Here is a 12796-nt window from a genome sequence, read left to right as displayed (position 1 = left end):
ACAGCTCAAGGTTTGAGGTTTAGGAGGTTTTATTAATATTTAAATTGCAGTGAAACCACAGCTGCAGCCTTTGACTCCAGCATAGAAATATGCAAATGCAGCTTTCTAAAGAAAGGCAATTTCAGACAGCCCTCAAGGTAACAAGAACAAATAAAACAAATGATTTTGTAATTTATTTTTATTGACTGATGGAGAGAGCAAGGCACAGACAACATGCCCAGTGATCATCAGCTTCCAGCAGGCTCTCTGAGGGGAGAAGAGAAAGGCGACCTAGAAAGAAAAAGGCAGGCAGACCTGTAGACTGGTGACAGGAAAGACCCAAGGAGGACAACACAGGAGGCAGATGAGATGAGAAGATGACTAAATTAAAAAGGAAGGAAAATGGAAACCCAGCCTGGGTTCTGAGGACTATCTGATCTTGCCGGCTCTCAGGAGCAACAACAATAATAATCATTAATGACTGTCATTTGCCACACTCCTAAGTGCCATGCACTATTCCCAACATACAAAGGAGGAAAAGGCTTCCTTGAGAGGGCAAGCAACTTGCCCAAAGTTACACAATAAAAGGTAGCAAAGCCTTGATTCAAACAAGGATTTGTGTGAGGCTAAATTGTGCTGGGAACTAGTCCCAGGATGTGGTGAGTAATAAGGTTAAGGATGGAGGGGAGACAATGTGCCCCCACTTCTGTGGTAGCCTGTATGTCTGTACGTGTGCATACTAAGGTCGTGGAAGGGAGGGAGAAAAGATCCATTTCTGCCCTTCAAGTTGCTTTCTATTTAATGAGTGAGGCAAGAAAGCCACAGAAAACCTTTGCTGGATTGTGCTTCTGGTTCAGAAGCCCTTTGGGGGCTGTGTCGTGGGATAAGGCTCTGCCTGCTATGGGGGGACGTTGGTGAAGCACCCCAAGCTGCCCTTGGAGCCTGGGTAGGATTTAGCCAGGTGAAAAGGAAGGCAGGAGATTACAGAAGGCCCAGGTAAGAACCCCATCTGCCAGAATTGGGGGAAGGAGCACTTGATCCAGAAAGAAAAAAGATGGGAGAGTCTTCTAAGGATATATTTCTCTGACCCACCCATCCAATCTCCCCAGACCTTCCATCCCAAGTCCAAACCCAACCTGTCCATGCTTCACCCTTTCAGGCACCCTGACCAACAAATACAGGGATCCACAGATTTTGCTCATACTGTATCGTGTACTGAGCCAGTTCTGTTCTGCCATCTCAGGCCCAAATCCTGCCCACCCCACCTCCTCCCCAGGTCTTCAGCCGAGAATCTCTCCCCACTCACAACACCGCAGAATTTTCGCTTTATTTATGACACTTTTCCCCTTCAATAAGCTATTTCTCTATTTGACTAGAAGGGCCTTATGGGTAGGACTAGTATCATTTTATCTTTGTTACAGCCCAGCTGTGTGCCTGGCAGCTACGTCGTTAGGCACCCATGAGTATTTGCTGAATGAATACGTCAGAGGATGAATGAATGGTCTCACTGAGTGAAGGGTTTGTCCAACTGCTGGTCCCACCCTCAGGAACTTTGGTCCCTGGAAAACTACCCACATTCTGCCACTGGGAGTGCTAATTCCCTTCAATTCCCCCCACTCATTTTTCTAGGACCCCAGTTACTCCAAAAATAATATAAGATCTAAATGTTCAAGAATCGCTCTTCCTCTTCTAAGCCCACACCTACAGATTTCCTTGATTCTCTTTTGCCTATCATAATGCCTACGCCTTTGTGATTAATCAGAACAACACCCACCCAGGCTGAGAACATCAGTTTCCCCTATCCACGTGTCCTCCAGCAAGGCCTCCTCCAGCCTGTTTACTCAAAGACATGTAAACTGCTGCCGCCATCACTAGAGAAATAATTATGATGTTCATGATACTCTCTTTGCAAGTTCAAAGCACTGGCATAACCATCATTCCTCTCCCCTCACTTGTCCCCTGGGAGATGGCTAGGGTAAAGATTGTTATCCCCACTTTATAGGTGATAAAACTAACTGAGGATCAGGGCCTTGTCAAAGATCACCCAGTGAATTGGTGGCAGACCTGGAACTAACTAGCCCAGGAGTCCCTATTCATTAGGCCACAGAAGGAAATGCCTTCATTATATTGTTTGGACTGTGTTTTGTCTGGGAGAGAGGGAGTATGGGCTCCAGTTGAGTGGGGGGAAAAGATAAAAGAAAGTTTGTGACCCTGTAAAGTTTTTTCTCTGCAGTGCAGCAGTTGGTACTGGTTAATTCCAGAAGAATTTGTGTGTTTTTTTTAAAGCATTACCACGTGTCCTAGATTAGAGAAGGAAAAAATAAAGGTGAATCTGAAGGTAACACAGACACAGGTAAGCAGATGTTTGCCATCTCTTGAAAAGGATATAAAACCAAATGGTAGTGCATATTAGCAAAAGAAACTCAAATTACAACTTATGTGGGTTTTCCCAGCTGTGAAGCTATAAGACTCTGGAACAAACTAGTGCCAAGTACGGTAGGTAGAAAATCTTCCCTTAGTGAAGCCTGTTCCTGGAGCCTGGTGAGGGGAGGTCTCTCCTGGAGGCATAGGGCTTGTGAGGGCTGTCTCAGGACCCTTTGCAACTGCCAAGGTGACAGCCTGCTGGTGGGATCATCCCCAAGCCCACAGAGGCTCTGAAAGCCATGGAAACCAAAATCTGGTTTCTAACCAAATGCCAGAGAAATTAAGGAAAAACAAAAAAACTGCCTTAGGCATTCAAGAGTCCATTTCTTACAGATAGGGCCCCCAGGGCTGTGCTGGGGAAGGTAGTAATGATCTCTCCCTTCTGGCTCCATCCTAAACTAAAGTGCAGGGCTTGTCCCTTTCACCCCAGGCCAGCTCTGGACTTTTCTCAGCTGTTAGCTCAACACCAGTCTCCATTTCCTTTTTTCTTTCTTTCTCTTTTTCTTTTTTAAGATTTTACAGGGGAAGGGGAACAGGACTTCATTGGGAAACAGTGTGTACTTCCAGGATTTTTTCCAAGTCAAGTTGTCATCCTTTCAATCTTAGTTGTAGAGGGTGCAGCTCAGCTCCAGGTCCAATTGCCATTGTTAGTTTCACGGGGCGCAGCCCACCGTCCCTTGCAGGCATCAAGGAGTTGAACTGGCAACCTTGTGGTTGAGAGCCACAACGGGAATCGAACCAGCAGCTTTTGGCGTTAGGAGCATGGAGCTCCAACTGCCTGAGCCACCGAGCTGGCCCTCCATTACCCTTTGACCCTTTGCCTTCCTGTGCCACTGGGGGCGGTGAGGTATAGAGACAGGCAGAGGGGCCGAACACCTGAGCCCAGGGAGGTGGTGCCTCCACCACATTGTGAATGCATGAAATGTCCCAGAATTGTATGCCTTCACATGGGTAATTGTATGTTATGTGCATTTCACCTCAATTAAAAACAAAAACTCAGCTGCCCTGGGAGCGAGGAGAGAAGCTGGGCCTCTCGAGGCTGTGAGGGTTGAGGCTGCATGCAGGGAGAGTCCATGAGCAACAATGGGAAGGCCAGTCTGGGCCTTCCCCCTCCTCCGCCAGGACCAGATGGGAACTGGGGCAGTGCCGGGGTCTGGGCAGAAGAGAGGCGCTCAGTGAAAGCGAGGAGGCTGCAGCCGCCGCTCATTTGCATCATAAGTGATTGGTTTTCCCTGCTTGTCCCTCATCAGGACACAATGGACAGTTGTTTGCTGGCGCAGCAGATCCATTTACCGAGGGGAAGAGGAGACAGCAGAGTGACTGATGCGCTCCCCCAGGCCACTAGAACACTTGTTCTCACACAATGAGAAGGGACCTTAGAGAGCAAACCAAGCCCATCCTTTTACAGATGAGGAGACTGAGATGCTAAGAGGGGATGAGACTTGCTAAGGTCCAACAGCAAGTTCATGGCAAAACTGGAGCTTCTAGAATCTACTGTCTAGATTCTAAACTCTCATTCCAGGGCTCACTCCATTTGCCTGCAATTCCTTCTCCATTCCTGGCTGGCTCGGGGTTCTTTATCTCTGTGGTCGCTTTCCTTCTACTGTGTTTCCCCGAGAATAAGACCTAACTGGAAAATAAGCCCTAGCATGATTTTTGGTATCCCCTGAACATAAGCCCTAATGCGTCTTTTGGAGCAAAAACTAATATAAGACCCAGTCCTCAATTGTCACCCCAATAAATTAAAAAAAAAAAAAAAAAAGGACCCAGTCTTATTTTCGGGGAAACACGGTATTCCAGGCCTTGGTTTCCATCAGTTTTCTCTCTTGTGTCTATCTAATCATCTCTTACTCTGTTTCTGCCCCTGTCTATCTTTTCCTCAGTTTGCAGGAAGCCAGGATAATTATTAAACTCCTAATTAATCCCTGCCCTAACAAGGGTGGGCCTGGCAGGAGAGGCAGCAATTTTGAAACTGTCTTGGTGTGTCTGGGGGGTAGATGGGAACAGAGCAAATACATATTGGGACCTATTATAAACCAAGAACGAACACAGACACATGACACTCTCTCATTTCATCCTTTCATCTTGCAAGGTCAGTGTTCTTAGAGACAAGGAGAGTGAGAGACTCGGAATAGTTGGATAACTTGCACAAGAGCGGCCAGCTGGAAAATGCTAGCTGTCTAACCCCAAAACCTCCATGCTTCCACCTCACACCCTGGCACAGGGCTAAAGCAGGATATGAAGCCCACTGATTCCTGGTTCATGGGAAGCACAACTTTGCTGAAAAAGGCCATTGCTTTGTTTCCCCCACCCCAACCCAGGCAGCACTTGCCTCCCCCAACAACCCTCTCTACCCTTTGGTTCCCACCTTCCTCTGGGCCCTTCTGCATTGTGGTGAAATCTCACAAATGCAAGCTTTTGCATCTGGGAGGCTGGGGAGATGACAATTAAGAGGGAGAAATCTGACAGACCCAGACCCAGACTGCGGAGGTCTGCCTCCTGCTGACACCCCTTCCCAGTTCCCTGCCTGCCCCTCCCCTCTGTGGGTCAAGCTTGCCAGCATCTGCGTCTGTCTCATTGTGTTCTGGGGAAGGGGAGGGGTAGGGAGGTGGGAGGGTGGCAGGGTGAGTGGGTGTCTGTGTGCATGAACATAAGGCCTCCGGGTTCATTCTGACACTGAATGAAAAACTCACCAATTATTCCTCCAATCTCATTAATATGCAGACAGACATCTGTTATTTAGGAGTCAACAGCAGAGGCATTTTCCTGGGGGGAGGAACACTCATGTATGTGTCCCTCTTGTCCCTCTGGCTGCTGGGAGGTAGCTGCTTGGGAATCACCCCACCTGCCTGGACCTGGAGCCTCCCCTTGTCTGACCCTCACCCCCAACCTTGAGGAGAGAGAGTAGGGAATTGACTAGAGATGGAGAGAGAACTGGGAATCCAGCCAAAAGGGGCAACAGGAGTGGGGCTGCAGTGTGTAGAAGAAACTCCTTTGTTGACAGAGAGGGAAGGGGGGATACTGCAGAAGAGTTAAACCCCTTTCCTGGGGAAGAGAGTGTGGAACTGGTGGAGACAGCTGTGCCAGGATTGCTGGTGTCCACCCACAAGCTCAGGGACATGACCCTTTGCTTCCATCTCCCTCAGCCTTCAGGACCTGAGTGTATCTGGGGTGGGGTCTCTATGGCAACATGGAGTCCTCACCTAGAGACTTCAGAAAAGAGGAGGAGTTCCAAAAAATGGGGACCAAAGGCCCTCAGCCTTTGGAGGAGTCACTAAAGTTCTCTCTAGCCCTCAGGATATGTGTGGGAAGAAGACGCAGTGACCTTCCCTTCCTGTGTTTTGGCCTTCCTCAGCCTTTGTATCCCCAGCACAAGAAGCCCCATCCAACAAGCCTTTCCTCATTCTCTCAGGCCTGGCTCGGAAGCACTGGATGTCTAAGTTGTAAAGAATAACGGTTGACATCAGCTCTGCCCCCTTTAAAGGGTCAAACCGCTTTTCTACATCCTTTCTTTTCTCTGAACCTTCCTCAAGAGCACAATGAGGTAGATGTGATCAGCTGCCTTTTCCAGGTGTGAAAACTGAAGTTCTGACAGGTGCAGGACCTCACCAAAGGTTCCCCAAGGAGGAAGGGGCAGAGCTGGAACCGAGGCCCTCAAGCCTCTGCCTCCAAATCTCTAGCTCTTTTCACGACTGTCCCTCTTGGAAAGGCTGGAGTCACAAGCGGATGGATGACCCTCTGTCAGGTGAAGCATTTCAGGGGTTAGACCAAGTCCCTGCCCCCACCCCTTTCTTTCCTCTCCTCCCTCCTGGGCAGATGGATTGCTGAAGTTAAGAAACACTGGAAGCATCACAGCATGATTAGTTGTTTATTTCATTAAATGATTAACGAGGCTACATTGTTTCCCAAACGGGTGTCTAATTTGTGGGGGAAACAGCTGCAGAGGAGGAAGCTAAGTCTGACTCCTGCATCTAGGGTGGGGGTGGGGGTTAAGCCCCCTCCCTCCAGGCCTTTGAGGATCATAGAACAGCCCCCTTCCCTCCTCCCAACTATTGGGCTCCTCAGCCCAGAGGCACAGCCCCCTCCCCGGAAAGAAAACCTCTGACAACCAGGACCTTCAGAGGGGACCAAAATCTGGTGTCAGTGGTATTGGAAATGTATTCAACTTTGGGGGCTCCTCCAGCTGATTTATCTTCCTAATTATGTTTGCTTTAGGCGGATATTGAAATGTGTTTGCATTCCCTGAGCGTGGCAGGAGAGGGAGGTTGGGAGTAGAGAGGGGCACAAACACTGCAATTTGGCGGCTACAGTCTTGAGCCTGCTTTGTACCAAAGTCCAAAGTGGAAAAGAGAAGCCACAAGGCCCCAAAGCCCAAGTTAAGGGTATGGCAGGTCCCTGTCGGGGGAAGGGTCAGTCCTCTGGGACCAGCCTGAGAGATGGGCCCGGGAGGCCCAGCGCTTTCCAGCATCCTCAATCCAAGACTTAGGGTCCTTTAGGAGGGCCTCCAAGTCAGCCTCTAAACAGATTTTAGTTTGAGAGCATGGGGTGCCCCCATGCCTTTGAAGCTGATCCAGAATCCTTGAGGAGATAGGCTGAGATGGACCAGGACAGGGTCCTGTAGGAGAGGAGGGAAAGGGGTGTCTGATGAGCCAGGAGTGGGTGGGGAGTTCCTTTCCTCTCAAGGCTGGGCCCTGGCACAGGGAAAGGAGAAGCGATTTAAAATGACACATCTCAGAGCCAAATCCCGCAGCCTCCATCACCTCATCCAGACAACCATCTATCCAAAACACCAAATCTGGTCACTTCATTCTCTGCTTGAAATCCCCGGTGCCTCCTCACATCCTCAGAATGAAGTCCTCGTTCCTTTGTGGGCCCTGCAGTGGCCTTGAAGAAGACTTGTCTTCTGCCCTTCCCATCATGGCAGCCCCAACCGTGCCATGTTCTTTCTCAACTCCATGTGTTTGCACATGCTGTACCCTCTCTGTCCAGAGCGCCTTTCCTACCCCTTTCCTGCCTGGAAAACCCCCTTGCAGCCTCAGAGGACTGACTCCTGAGGCTGCAAAGAGCTCCCACAGCCGAGGCACTGTCACACCTGGGGTACCTCTTTTCCCTGCTGGGCTGGCCTCCAGAGCACACAGACTGGTCCTGTCAGTTTCCTAAGCCAGTGTCTGGCACACAGTTGGTGCTCAGTACATATTTACTGAATGAATAAGGAAGGGACGGGCTGTGAATTAGGGGGGATTCCAGAAGATGGCAGTGTGTCTGGAAGAACTGGCTGGGGCTGGGGGAGGGGTGGGCCAGGGATGGTTCCTGGGGGAGAATGTCACTGAAAAGAGGCCAGTGGGACCAGAGCCAGGGAGGGAATACAGGACAATGTGAAACCAGACTCCCAAGAAAACAGACCAGCACTGTCTTTCCTGACAACAAGCGCTCCAGCCAGCCCCTCCACCAGCTTTCCTTCTTTAAAGGGTTGGGGGTAGTAAACTCAGCTGATGCTCCCTCCAAAATCATCAAGGAGCTCAGGATGGAAAGAGGGTAAGATCCCTGCCCCCCGCCCCTCTGAGGACACCCCAGAATCAAACTTCTGTCCCCTTGGGAAACTTCACTCTACTCAAGGTTAGCTTCAGCAACGTGGAGGCTTTTGATGCCCTCCCTCCTCCCACAACACCCAGGGTACCAGCAATTGGGGGTGGGGAGTAGGATGGTGAGAAAGGGGCCTGGACTACGTCAGCAGGACCCCTCCCACACTAGCAGGGGACCCTAGCTGGGCTGAGTAATGAATCGTGTATCAGTCCACTTAAAACCCCCTAATGGCCTTAGGATTGCCTGGCTCATGAACCAAGATGAATATTCCCAAGAGAGCTCACTCTCCCACCTCTAGCTCCTAAAAGGACACTGATGATCCAACCCATGACTTTCTGGTGTGGTTTGTTTGTTTGTTTGTTTGTTTGTTTGTTTGTTAGAAAGTAACAAAACTAAAGCCACAGCCGTATTCCATGGACATGGGCTTTATTTGGGGACTGTTGGAAAAAGGTGGGGAGGGAGCTAGGATGGGTGAGTAGATGGGGGGGGCTTCTCAACTTACTTTTTAATTTAGTGCATATTGCCTGGAGGTTAGAATGAGTGAGAACAGCTGTAGAAGTGAGAGGAGAGGAAAATGGAAGGTCATGAAATGGACACTTTCCTTAGGAAAGGAAGCTAGGACCAGGATATGGGACTGGGGGTAGGAAGGGATGGCACCTTTCATATACTGAGACTCAACCAGTCACTGCTTGTTGCCAGCTTCTCCAACCCCCCTGCCCCACCCCAGCTCCAGGCCCAGATTCCTGCCCTGCTAGCTGCCTCAATTTCCTGTAGAGAAGAGGAGAATGAGGATGTGGGGAATGAATGGTAGCACCCTCTGCCTCCAGCTCTCTTGCCCAAGAGAACTGCTCACTCAGCCTGCCCTAAAGTCCCAGCCAGAGTCAGGAGATCAGGAAGCCTCGGTGCAGGCAGGGGAACAATTGTGTCCTCACCACCCCTCCTGACACTGCCCCATCCAGCCCCTCACATGAGGTTGCAGCTCTTGGCTCGATCTTTGTGTATCTCGCCTTCGGTCCCGTTCCCCCGGTCTGACCGTCCTGCCAGCTGAGCAGATCGCTGCAGTCCCCGGCGTGAGTCAGTACGGCGAAGCTGCCTATGGCCGCGGCCAAGGGAGGCCACTGTGGCCACATGGAAAACATCCCTGACGCTGCGCTCAGAGGACCGGGAAGAGCACTCCACATAGGACACAGCCCCCACCTGCTTGGCCAGCACAGTGCCCTGGAAGGATGGAGTAAGTCAAGGGATTAGGTCAGAGGTCAGAGGCCAGGGAAAGGGATGAGCAAAGTAGTGTGTTTTCAAATCAGAGATTGAGAGGGTCAGAGGTAGGAGATCTAGGCTGGGACTAGGTCAGGGGTCAAGGGGCCTACCTGCTCATGAGTAACAGGGATAAGCCTCTGCTTGGACAGCTCCCTCAGGGTGGCCAGGTCAGTCCGCATGTCCAGTTTACAGCCAACCAGCACAACCTTGGCATTGGGGCAAAACTCCTGAGTCTCCCCTTGCCACTATTTGGGGGAAGAAAATAGAGTTATGGAGGGATAAGAGGAGGTACAGGGTGAACCGTGCCCCACACCAGGAGGACGCCTTTCCCTACAGCATGAGGAAACCATGTACCCCTCTGGACTCTCCCGTGTGAGCAAGGAGTGGGAATGGAGGGCTTAGGCTGAAAGTAGGATGGGATGTGGAAGGAGGGGAGGGAGGACAGGGCTGGGGTGGAGCTGTGGGGTCAGGGACCCTGCTTCTACCTCAGGGGCCATGAAGCCTCTGCCAGCCTGGAACCTTCTGTTTCCCAAATTTGTTCCTGGGAACAGACCAATCCTGCCCTCCCCTTCTCCCCCTGGGAACTGGGGCTGCCTCAGCTGACTTCTGTCCTTTCACCATGGGCTTTTCTCATGGAAATAGGGGCCTGGAGAGGAGAGACCACTCCAGGAGCAGCATTCCCATCCTGTCCACCTGGGGTTCCCATGTCCAAGGAGATGGGGAGGGTGGCTAAAGAATCATTTGAGTATCTCTCCCTGCTCTGCTCCATCCCCTCAGATGCCCTATTCAGCTCTGAGGACTGATTTCCAGGAAAGGGGGGTGGGGAGGATGAGAGTTTCACACACTCCCAGCTGATGGCTTATGCTGTGTCAAGGCCATGGTTTCTGGTCCCCCTCAGTCCAGCTTCCTGCTTTCCCAGGCTCCCACCTTCTTGAGGACACTGTCCAGTGTTTCTGGTCGACTAATATCAAAGCAGATGAGCACAGCGTCTGAATCAGGATAAGCCAGGGGCCTGACGTTATCATAGTAAGAGGAACCTGAGAGAAGACAGGGAGAGAGGGGGCAGATGAGGGTCCTGAGTGGGTGGAAGGCCTGGAAGGGAATGGGAGACCTTAGCAATGCTGGTTAAGGGATACTAGGAGCAGAGAATGGAAAAGAGCACTTATTAATACCCATTAAAGAGTCTGCGTTCCTGCAAGGTGGGGACAGGCAGAGGTTAGATGGCAGAAATCAGCTCTCCACTTCCCTAGGGGTTTCTCTAAAAGTAGTCATTCTTAATCTTTCCTGAGTCTGAGAAGCTCATGAAATCTCTCCACATTCTCACATAATTTTGCATGTGCTTTCTGGGCTTTGACAGACATCTTCTAAAGCCCTCCAGGGGGCTAGGGTAAAAATAAAAACCCTGTTCCTTTTTGGAAGGAGGGGGAGAGAGAGAGAGAGAGAGAGCGCTCTCCCATCCTCTTGGGACTTGATCTCAGATTTCTATAGTTCAGTCTAGAAGTATTTCCCAAACCCAAAGACATTTTAAATGCCTTTCCTAAACCCAGTTCTATCTCCTAAAAAATATGTTCCCAAATAAAAACATTCCTTCCCAACTTTCCCAAGTAGGCAGAATCCAGAGGGGATTGGATACTGGGCTTTTCTCCTTCAGGACATCATTTCTATGTGTGTCAGCAAGCTCTTCCTCAGTTTCCCTGGCTTTAAGCAGAAAATTGATTTTCTTTCCTCCTAGAATTGGGTGGATGGGTGGAACTGACTTGGAACCTAAGGGTCTAGCCAAGGGAGGGGTCAGGGTAGGAGACTTGGCTACCTGAAGTGTCCCACATGTTGAGCTCAATGCGGCGCTTGTCTATCTCAAAGCTCGCGGTGTAGTTCTCAAACACGGTAGGGACGTAACTCTGCAGACACGGATGGGTAAAGATAAGATCTTCCAGTCCTATTCCCAGACAAATGCCCTCACTGCCCCACCACATCCAGCCCAATCCCTAGACACAAGTTGGTTTAGTGTTAGGCAAAGCGAAGATGCCGGGAGCGGCTCCCTCGGGGAATCTCTGCTAGGCTCGCAGACCCCCTCCCAGTCCCTTCAGCCCCTAGTTCTTCTTCTCTCCGATGCCCAGGACCCCCGATATTTTCCTGGCGCCCCCTCCGGGATCTTCTGCTTCTCCCAAACCCCGTTCATCTCACCCCGATCCCCAATTCCTCCCATCCCAATCCTCTGCAGTCCTGCCGGAGCCCCCAACACCACCCCCCGGTCCTCCGAGCCCCTTTCTCCCGTCCCTGGTTACCAGCACCCATTTCCGTCCGTCCCCCGGGATCCAGTCACCCACTCCCGCGGCCTCAGCACCCCCCTCCCAAGACGCCTGTCCCTCACCCCAGGGTAGGCGTCCTTGGCGAACACCTGCAGCAGCGCTGTCTTGCCGCACTCCGCGTCCCCCACCACCACGATCTTGCAGCGGCCACTCTGCCCCTCCATGGTCCCGGCTACGCGCCGGCCCCCCGCGCAGTCCCCCTCCCGGGCCCCGCTGCAGCCTCCCCCGCCGCTGCAGCTGCAGCCGCTCGGGCCGCCGACACCGGCATCTCGCGGGCCCGCGCGGAGCCCACTCCCGGGGCCGCGGCCCCCCCTCCGCCCCGCCCCCAGGCCGTCGGCCGCGCCCCCGGCCCCGCCTCCCGCCCGCGCACCCAGGGGGCGGGGTCCAGAGGAGCTGGGCCGAGCCCAGGGAAACCTAGGCCTAGGAGCAGGGAGGGTTCTAATGCGCTGGTAAACTAAGGGACTCCTGCTGGTTTGGGGCGGGCCGAGCCGGGCTATTGGACTGATTTGACTTCCTTGAAGATGAGGGCGGGGCGGAGCTCGGGCGAAGTTCTGATGGGTAGGGTGGCATCAGCACACTCACGAGGCTCGGGCCTTCTGCGTGCCCACGCCGGTGTGCTAGTGCGGACACGCGCGGAGGCAGTCATCCACTTCCTGAACAGGAGGGGGCACGAGATGGTAGGGGAAGAAGGGTGTCTTTTTGGTTCGGTCTCCCTCCTGCACTCTTCTGTCCCGCAGGGAGTCTTGGGGATAGGAAGGTATGGACTCCAACACACCCACCGGGACAATGTTGACGTCATGGCTTTCCGTCCCCATGGCAACGGACAGCCTAGTGTGGGGTTATGGTGACTTAATAGCGGTCTTGGACTAACAGGGGAGCAAGAATGAGTTTCTCCAGACAAGCATAGGGTGAAAAGTTTTGGGGGAGCTGCGTCCTCTGGTGGATACTTCGGGGAGACGGAGAAGGGGAGGAGGGACAGGCAGAACTGCCCAGAATGACAGCCCTGCTGGAGCCAGAAACAACCTCTAAAGTCATTTCAGACTTCTTTCGGAATCTAACAATAATCAAACCACTATTTTGCATTTGCATGGCATCTTTTACCTTTCAAGAGCGCTTTTTTAAGTCGAGGATATTCGACTTAATTTTATCTTTACCAAGTGGCATCGTCACCATTTTACAGAAGGGAAAATTGAGGCACAGAGCTTGAACAAACAAAATCAGATGTAAAGCTTTACAGACTTGAT

At 51.8% G+C, this 12796-nt stretch overlaps 1 protein-coding gene across 3 annotated transcripts; it reads right to left on the bottom strand.

The window, feature by feature from the left end:
- Positions 1–218: 218 nt before the first annotated feature.
- Positions 219–11818, bottom strand: RND2 (Rho family GTPase 2). Of its 3 annotated transcripts, none has more exons than XM_033091499.1 (6): positions 11615–11813; positions 11054–11141; positions 10171–10280; positions 9354–9488; positions 8954–9204; positions 219–270 (listed from the first exon to the last, which is right to left on the bottom strand). In XM_033091499.1, the coding sequence occupies exons 1-6, from the start codon at positions 11714–11716 to the stop codon at positions 228–230; spliced, it is 729 nt and encodes a 242-aa protein (XP_032947390.1). In that variant the 5' UTR covers positions 11717–11813; the 3' UTR covers positions 219–227. The 3 variants fall into 3 exon arrangements, with proteins under 3 accessions (XP_032947390.1, XP_032947391.1, XP_032947392.1); XM_033091500.1 differs by lacking the exon at positions 219–270 and adding an exon at positions 6264–7094 and having other exon boundaries at positions 11615–11811; XM_033091501.1 differs by lacking the exon at positions 219–270 and having other exon boundaries at positions 8396–9204; positions 11615–11818.
- Positions 11819–12796: the final 978 nt, after the last annotated feature.

This window comes from Rhinolophus ferrumequinum, chromosome 21 (genome assembly GCF_004115265.2).
Source record: "Rhinolophus ferrumequinum isolate MPI-CBG mRhiFer1 chromosome 21, mRhiFer1_v1.p, whole genome shotgun sequence".
Taxonomy (NCBI): Eukaryota; Metazoa; Chordata; class Mammalia; order Chiroptera; family Rhinolophidae; genus Rhinolophus; species Rhinolophus ferrumequinum.
The sequence above is the reverse complement of the archived record's forward strand: the minus strand, read 5'-3'. Positions and strand labels throughout refer to the sequence as shown.

Coding starts and splice junctions, on each gene's coding strand:
- RND2 (XM_033091499.1), bottom strand. CDS start 11,716: ATGGAGGGGCAGAGTGGCCGCTGCAAGATCGTGGTGGTGGGGGACGCG. Junction 9,489..10,170: donor TGGACAGTGTCCTCAAGAAG/GTGGGAGCCTGG, acceptor TCCCCCAAATAG/TGGCAAGGGGAGACTCAGGA. Junction 271..8,953: donor GCCAAGAGCTGCAACCTCAT/GTGAGGGGCTGG, acceptor TTTTCTTTCTAG/GTCGCCTTTCTCTTCTCCCC.